Source organism: Priapulus caudatus, unplaced genomic scaffold (assembly GCF_000485595.1).
Source record: "Priapulus caudatus unplaced genomic scaffold, Priapulus_caudatus-5.0.1 Scaffold968, whole genome shotgun sequence".
Classification (NCBI taxonomy): domain Eukaryota; kingdom Metazoa; phylum Priapulida; class Priapulimorpha; order Priapulimorphida; family Priapulidae; genus Priapulus; species Priapulus caudatus.
This window is the reverse complement of record NW_014578029.1, coordinates 94,836-103,717: the sequence shown is the minus strand read 5'-3', so window position 1 is coordinate 103,717 and position 8,882 is coordinate 94,836. Positions and strand designations below refer to the sequence as shown.

At 46.9% G+C, this 8,882-nt stretch overlaps 1 protein-coding gene across 1 annotated transcript in view; it reads right to left on the bottom strand.

Annotated features, from left to right (window-relative positions):
- The window catches only part of LOC106814717 (tyrosinase-like), a 20,385-nt gene that overhangs the window by 10,388 nt on the left and 1,115 nt on the right, over positions 1-8,882 (bottom strand). The window contains exons 2-7 of the mRNA XM_014819065.1: positions 6,879-7,035; positions 5,853-6,029; positions 3,277-3,453; positions 2,653-2,769; positions 1,882-2,015; positions 1,422-1,630 (exon numbers count right to left, since the gene is read on the bottom strand). Coding sequence (XP_014674551.1) covers positions 1,422-1,630; positions 1,882-2,015; positions 2,653-2,769; positions 3,277-3,453; positions 5,853-6,029; positions 6,879-7,035 — 971 coding nt within the window. The remainder of the gene's footprint in view (positions 1-1,421; positions 1,631-1,881; positions 2,016-2,652; positions 2,770-3,276; positions 3,454-5,852; positions 6,030-6,878; positions 7,036-8,882) is intronic.

Below are 8,882 nucleotides of genomic sequence, written 5' to 3'. Positions count from 1 at the left end.
GCGTGCGCAGGAACACGTGCGTGCATGAGTGTGTGCGTGCATGTGCATATGCACCTGAACGTGCGTGTGTGCGTGCATGCGTGCGCAGGAACACGTGCGTGCATGAGTGTGTGCGTGCATGTGCATATGCACCTGAACGTGCGTGTGTGCGTGCATGCGTGCGCAGGAACACGTGCGTGCATGAGTGTGTGCGTGCATGTGCATATGCACCTGAACGTGCGTGTGTGCGTGCATGCGTGTGCACGTACACGTGCGTGCATGAGTGTGTGCGTGCATGTGCATATGCACCTGAACGTGCGTGTGTGCGTGCATGCGTGTGCACGTACACGTGCGTGCATGAGTGTGTGCGTGCATGTGCATATGCACCTGAACGTGCGTGTGTGCGTGCATGCGTGTGCACGTACACGTGCGTGCATGAGTGTATGCGTGCGTGTGCAAGTACGCGTGCGTGCGTGTGTACGTACACGTGCGTGCGTGCGTGCGTCCGTGTGTGTGCACGTACACGTGCATGCGTGCAGGCGTGCGTGTGAAGGTACACGTTCGTGCGTGCGTGCGTGCGTGCGTGTGCAGGTACACGTGTGTGCATGTGTGCGTGCGTGCGTACGTGCGTGCGTCCGTGTGCACGTACACGTGCGTGCATATGCAGGTACACGTGCGTGCATGCGTGCGTGCGTGTGCGTGCGTGCGCGCGTGCACGTAGACGTGCGTGCGTGTGTGCGTGTGCATGTGCGTGCATGCGAGCGTGCGTGCGTGTGCACGTACACGTGCGTGCATGAGTGTGTGCGTGCATGTGCATATGCACCTGAACGTGCGTGTGTGCGTGCGTGCGTGTGCACGTACACGTGCGTGCATGAGTGTGTGCGTGCATGTGCACGTAGACGTGCGTGCGTGCGTGCGTGTGCTTGTATCGAAAAATATCACGCATCTGCTTGCTGCAACTGCGCATGAAAACACATAGACACGAGTCATACAAAACGTGTCAAAGTAACGGATCCATTTCTGTTTTACGCGAATGACATGGCTTGTTGAGCCAAATTAGAGAGTGCTAGTACCTTCGAAGGGGTCGAAGAAGAGAAGGAAGTGGTAGGAAAAGCGCAAAGGAACGAAGTGACAGCAGATTCAAACCAAAGGGACAAGAATCTTAATCGAGCCATTAAGAAAACGTTAGACCGTGTATCTAGAAAACCTAAGAGTTTTAGTTTTAAATTCTTGTAAACTGCCTCGTGTTACAATATGTACAGTTGTGTACTATGTATGTAGTGGCCTCGACCCGAGTCCTCGAGTCCGGAGGGCTCGAGTCCAAGTCCGAGTCCGAGTCATTGCACTCCGAGGCCAAGACCGAGACCGAGACCAAGGAAAACAGTCTCGAGGCCGGTCTCGAGGCCAAGACCGGCCTCGAGACCTACAACACTGATCGATACCTTGGCGTGCATGCTGGCACTCTTCACCGAGAGTAGCTTGTCCTTCATGTTCAGGAAGCCCTCCAAGTAGTTGCGATAGCTGGGCAGGTGCGACGTCGCGTCGTAGGGAGCGACATCATAGACGTGAAGCTGGTAGCAGAACGCTGTCTCGTCGTAGGTCGGCAGAAACCGCAATCCCGGCTGCTGGCTCGGCAACCTCCGCAGACCGCCTGCGGGACGAAGAAGGAGTACGTGGCTGAGGCTGGGTTTAGACTACCGACTTCATGCAGTCAAATTGACGAATTGCACCAGTTTCGCTGCTGTACAACCAACAATCGGCAGTGTAAACGTAACAGTCTCGCGACCAACTGGCTGGGAGGTGGGTTATTTTCGCGGTCGGGGACGCGTTCGCGAAATTCGCGAAAATTAAACCGCCACAAAATATACGGCTTATACGGTAGGTGACAAACTCCCGTCGCACCTGAGTTCACTTCGACGTCGCAGATTTTTCCCGCCGGCCGCAGCGTGGTCGAATAGTTGGCGCATATTGTCGCCCAATCCGAAAACTCAGAACCCTTGCTGATGGAGCCATCGTTCTCGTTCGCCCCCAAGTACCTGTAAAGAAAATGACGTGCAAATGCACGCACCTGTCTTACTTCTTCTTCTGTGCGACGGCCGAGGCACGCCGAGTCCGTGGGCAAGTGGTTTTCGAATTAGCAGAGTAGCAATGATGAGGGCTAATGAGAAGGGAACGGTTCGGGTGTACATCAGCCGAGTTGTCCTATCGCTCACGGACGCCGCATCGTGATTTTTTGCGATTCTAACCACTATTAACTGCCGCTTTAAGCCATCGTTAAGTGGGCCGTCGTTATTGCAGTGAAAACGTCCCTACCTCCACCCCTGCGTAATACATCAAGATCGACATAAGTGATTGGAATCGGTTGGAATTGCATCATCGATCATCGGTTGCACCCAAACGATCGATGAACGAAGATAATCGGTTAAATGTTATTGATCGCAGCTACCAGATATTGAAATATATCTGATAATATTTACATCAATGTTTGGTTTTTTTTTAATTAAAAAGCTACTTTTTTAACATTTTTTTTATAATCGATAATTTTTTTCATAATCGAGCGCTTAGTCGGTTGCTGCCAACGATCGACTTTCGATTATAATCGATCATCGGGACGTCACTCATCGACATGGAGGACGTTCTGGTGGCGAGCTGGGATGGTTGGTCGTTACTTACTCGTTGGTACAGACGGTGCACTCCCGGCCGTCGCCCGTCCAGTCCCAGTAAGGGACAGTGAGCTGTGGCTTGCCTGCCACCTTCTGCAGCATGCGTTCAAAGCCCAGCATAAACTTCCTGCAAGTAGAACGATGTCTCGTAAGCAGGCGCCATCCATCTCCCTACAGAGCGCACAGTAACTCATGGCAATGTAAGCAGATGCCTTCTATACATCTCCACGTGCATGCATAGTAACGCACGACAGTGAAACACTCAATCCCCTTACTACAAAGCCCCCACCCCCCAGCGCGAGGTCCCTATTCCCAATCACCCTTGTTCGCAGGGTTTTAGTAGGGGCCCATGTGCTTACCTGTGCCAGGATACAACGAAGACCCCCCCCCCCTACCATGAGGTCCCTATTCCCAATCCCCCTTGTTTGCAGGGTTTGGTAGGGGCCTGTGTGCTTACCTGTGCCAGGATACGACGAAGACCCCCCCTACCATGAGGTCCCAATCCCCCTTGTTCTCGGGGTTTGGTAGGGAGCCGTGTGCTTACCTGTGCCAGGATATGACGAAGACCCCCCCACCTACCATGAGGTCCGAATCTCCCTTGTTTGCAGGGTTTGGTAGGGAGCCGTGTGCTTACCTGTGCCAGGGTATGAAGGACGGACCCTCGTGGGCGTAGTCGAGCGGGTGTTCGTAACCTACGTCGCCGGGCACCTTGCCATCCCGCAGTGTGACGGGATCGCGAGCTGCGTAGTAGTGAACGTAGGTGAAGTAGTCGTAGTTGCTGACGTCCTTGAAGTGCGGATGTCCCGCGTCCCTGTTGGGTGCAAGACGAGATAGAGCAGGAGGTCATGATGCAAACGCTCGCATTTTTTCGGCTCTACGGAAGTCGTAAACAAGTTGTTGTTTAGCGAGGGCTGATTCCCACATATCCACGCAGATCATGCAGAAGCAGAGATCGCGCAAACGCTCGCTTTTTGTCGGCTCTACGAAGGTGCATGATCATGATTACGATTGATTTATTGTGATTGATGATGCTGGTGATTAGCGAAGGCAATTTCCAAAGACGTGCTGAATGGTAGAGTGCTCGCCTCCATTGCGGGAGGTCGGGGGTTCTACTCCCGACCGAGTCATACCAAAGACTTGAATAATGGTACACACTGCTTCTCTGCTTAGCACTCAGCAAATAGAGATAGAGTGTGGAAAAGTTAACTCGTTAACTTCCGTTGCCTTGATGCCAAATTTGGTTACTGCAATGTAATACAACAAAACAAAACAAAACAAGTGCCGCGGAGCGACAGCGCTCATCTAACGTCTACTGCGGTGACTCTGTGGTGGAGTGGGGGATTCTAGTAAACCCTGTTAGTCCCAAATGTGTTCATCTACACGCCGAACACAGTGGAATGCCACAGGATGGTATCAGAACCTCTCAAAGGAATGTTCGTTGGATCGCTTAAGAAAGTTGCCACGAGATGGCGGCGTACGTTCAAGTGTCTTCAGATTAAAGATGAGCTCTCATCGTACGTAGTAGCAACAACTATTTGCAAGACAGAATAGGTAAGCACTCATTCCATTACCTACGCAAAGCCTACAGGCTGCAATAGAGAGCTGCCACCTGTAACCATATAACGCAGGCAAAAACTACACCGTACCACCACACATGCACTGGCAGTTAGCACTGGCAGTGGCATAACGTTACATGTAACATACTGACAGTACAGAATGCCATAGAAATTATACGATTTAAGGAGCATAAACTTCTTTAACCAAATTTAGGCTTTTGAAATTCAGGTGTGACATTGTAGCTCGTAAATCCAGCATGTACAGATTCTACTAGCAAACCCGGCAGTCAAGTTCTTTCTAACAGACAGTCAACAAATCCATGTTTAACCCTCTCTTGAGGGTCAAAAGGTTATCTGACACTTACTCTTCGCATGTGCAGTGCTGAAAGTAGATTCATGGTCCTTTCATAATGCCCATAAAAATGCTAGGTCACCGCTGAAACAAAAAGTTTTTCAATCGCTCCGTCAGACCATGTCCCCGAAAATGTCTAAAATCTGCCCTGTGCCATTGACCTTTGACCTGTGACCTCCAATTTCGGCACAGTGATGGCTTTTCCTACCATGATGCTATACACCAAACTAGCACGAGCCTAGTCGAGCCGTTTAGATTTTGTGCCGCATTCTGCATTTCCTCCCTATACCTTAAGTTAAGGAGTGAATGTTCCCCTTCTTTTACACCTCTTGACCTTGACCTTTGACCCCAGCTTCGACATCCCAACTCGTTTTGACGATCCCCCCCAATGTGGCGAATATCGTGACCGTACGTCAGCGGTTAAGATTTGTGCCCAACTGTTGACGGCGCACGGACGGACGCACGGACGGTCATGCGATTCTACAAGCGCATCTGACTATGTCAGATGAGCTAAAAACACACTAATTTTTAGACCATCATCAGTTAAGTTTTTTCTATGCTGTGTACGTGGGATGAAGGATTACAAATAGCACCTAACTATTTGTTTTTAAATTGTTACCTGTGTAACAACCCCGCGTAAGAGTTATTATATTTAAGACTAATAGGTTCTATCACAGTATAAGCTTGATAGATATCTCGTCTCATACAAGCGTAGCGAGTATGAGAGCGTGGTTACTATAATGAGGGTATATCTATAATCGCTATCTCGAGGATATCTCATACCTATTATGGAGAAATTACAATCTATGCGATTCATAGGTCAAAATCTCACACTGTATTGGCTCTCTGCTGTTTGCTATTAAGATAACGGCGGTTGCTATCAAAATAAGTGCAGATCACCACATATATCAGCGAGCAATCTCAACGAGCAATAGGTCACACCACGATTAGGCTATCTCTGAGGCGCCAGGACCATGCTGTCGTCCCGTATGAACCTTTAACAGGCATGCAGATTATAAATATTCTATACAGGAAAGGAACATTTTCTTCGGCAATACCTTACAGTGACTCACCTTACACACAATAGGTCAAGATACTAAAAACAGTAGATTATGTATGGGTGACCTTATGGTTAACACAACTTTAGAAAGTTTAGATAGTCTAAGGTCTCTCACCGATCTGCCAAAAATATGATCATCAATAAGAAATCAATATAGGTCATTAGTAGACAAGGGGCTACGTGTGGTACAGCTTTGTCAACGCATAGACGCATGGGGCGCGGGGATGTTGACATGCACTTACTGGTAAGACGTATTCAAAACGACATAGTCACTCTGTGTGCGTTTCGCCTTGAGCAGAGCTTGTTTGAAGTCCGTGAGCTCTTGCTTGGATATCGCGTGTATATTCCGACGTACGTTCGTCGTTTTGCGCTGACATCGTGAACCGCTGTAGCCAAACTTGCACTCCGCACAGTCATACCTGTAGAAGCAAAATGCTTCCCTTATGTTACATCACTCCCACTAAAAATCAACATCCACACGTCGCAACATTTTTTATGTAAATTACAATTTCGATTATCAACAACTAGTCTGTTGTACACGTGAAGTTTTGTACCCGGCTTGAGAATTTACATCGATTTACGGAACTGCGTGCCTGCAACAAACAAGAAAATACTTCCTCCACATACCTTCTGAATGAATAGGTGGGTTCTACAGTTACGAAAAGCTTCGTGCATAAGTTTCCCACACACGTACGTGCTGTATGCAGGGTGCGAAATTAACGCGAGTCCGGAGTCATATACTCCCTGATTTACTGTCGGACTCCCTGATTTAACATATGCAGGAGTCCGTGTGACTCCCTAAAAATTCTGCCATACTAACTAGTTTGTTCCAGAGTACCGCCTCGCGAAATTACCGTATTTTTTCAGCTAATGTCCAAAAAAAAATTGGCAGACGTGCAAGCGCATGAATCTTAAAAATCGGCACATGCGTTATTGTTAATATCTTTAATTTTGAACCTCAGACAGCGGACTCCTTCATTTTGCTGCGGACTCCCTCTTTTTGAGGGTAGGGAGTCCGTTGGACTCCCGTGTTCAAAGTTAATTTCTACCCCTGGAATGTACGTGGGGCAAACAGCAAGGTATCCCCAGCATTGCTGCCAATCGAGGTACAAATGTTTCTAAAACACCGGTACGTGTGACACAAATAATTCTAGATTTCATATATCCAGCCGGGCATATACTGACAACAAGAATTTTCTTGCTGGATCTACTATAGTTGATGGGCCATTTACTCGTTCACCCATTTGACTCGCAGTTTTCTTTCATACCCTGCGTAGTTGCCAGAACACTTGCAGTGGTGGTGGAAGAACTGCAGAGGCCATCTGTATCGATCGTCACGCTCAACACTCGCGGGATGGTCTTCGGCCACGTCCTCTATCATCACACAGTGGCCGTGTAGTGGACCACCGCATGGCAGGTTCGACTCTGCAACATATGATTCCGACGGCTTACACTTAGTTAGAAATCCTGCAGTCTGTTACGTTAGCAGACGAAAACGGTTAGATAACAGCTATCGCATTTTAAGGCGATTATTGTGTATCTACTATGATTATGATGATGTATGTGTGACACTGATAATAATAATATTATATAATGCTAAATCATGTTAACGTTGTAATTTGATGCTGTTCTGTAATGTATCAGATGACCTGAAAAAGATATTACATCAACAATGACATCTACTTTAACATTTTTTATTTAGTTTTTTATTTAGGCAATTATCCATCATATACAATACATAGCATACTTTTACAATAAAATTCTGAATTCATAAAATTACCTGATTTACCTGATTTACCTGATTCCACCCCTCACCTGTAGGTTTGGAGTGGATCGAAGGGTAGGAACTAGGAAGACTACTGTCTTGTATAAACCCCCATCCTTACATATTCATCCACATGGCTTTTGAACGAGTTAATTGATTTAGCTTGTACTGCTTCTTCTGACAGGTTATTCCAGTGATTTATTACTCTAAAACTGAAAAAATGTTTCCTTAACTCTAATCGTGCATGCGGAGTGATATATAGCCGCAGGCAACTGTACGCGGGCTATAGTTACTAGAGCTAGTGATGCTCAAGGGGTCGTTGTCGTAACAGGTACTACAGATATGTACCCGAGGTACATATATGTATACACAAAGTGTACCATGGTAGCACCGCCGGTGCCCCCCCACAGATTTAGCGCGCGAAATCCTCAAGCATCTGTGATATTACTATAGTCCCGGCCGGCGGCAGCTTCTCTCAACCAGACTCCAAAGAGCATATATATAACTCATTGCCATCAACAAGTTTTCCGTGTTAGAACGGCGCTAGTACAAGTAGTCGCGTAGCACGCTCTGCATGCTAGAACCCTATGACAGTACAAACATTGTTAAACAATGGGGCCACGGACACCAGTCTACCACACTATTTTCCCTATTTCCTATTTCCTATTTTCCCTATTTTCTGGGCAATTCCTATTTTCTCCTTTTTCGGACAAATTCCTATTTTTTAAGGGCTTTTCATTTTTCTGAATCCAGAATTGTATGTATCCTTCTCAGAATTCAGGAATTTACATTTCAGGTGACCCAATTTTCAAAAATTTCCTTGGGGGAGGACCCCAGACCCCCACCCTTACTTTAAATTAACGTAATTACCTCTTTACTATCACAGCATTTTATTTCAGTAAAGTTGTTTCTCATCATTGGATGTGGTATGTGTATCCAGAGGGGGGTCCAGGGGTCCTGGACCCCCCCTTTTTTTACCCGCAAAAAGGGAAAACACATAAAAGATAATTTTCTGCTTAAAAATTTGGAATTCCATCTTGCATCTAGACATCAAAATACTGCTCAGATGCTCTCAGAATGCACCACAATTTTTAAAATTTTTTTTGGGAGGTCCCCCTAACCCCCCCCTCCCCTAAGTGTCAACGTGCCTTAGACACCGGCGCATAAGCTGCCTTCGGCACCTTTTTATAAAGATGCCCTTTGATTTCTTACTGGACCCCCACCTTTTACAAAAAGCCAGATTCGCGCCATGATACATGTAAGCTCATACTTTTTGGAGTAGTCTACATGTATAGGTGCTTATGCATGTAAAACTGCTTATCAATTCTAACATGCATTTCTCATTAAAACCCTCAAAATATTGTTCGCATGTGATGTAACTCCAAATATGTATATTAATAAAACCGTTTGTGGTGATCGGGATGGCTGTAGGGTGTTGGAGGCCTTCTAAACGCAACAAATATTCCTATTTAACATGTATTTTCTCACCAAAATTCCTAATTTTTCT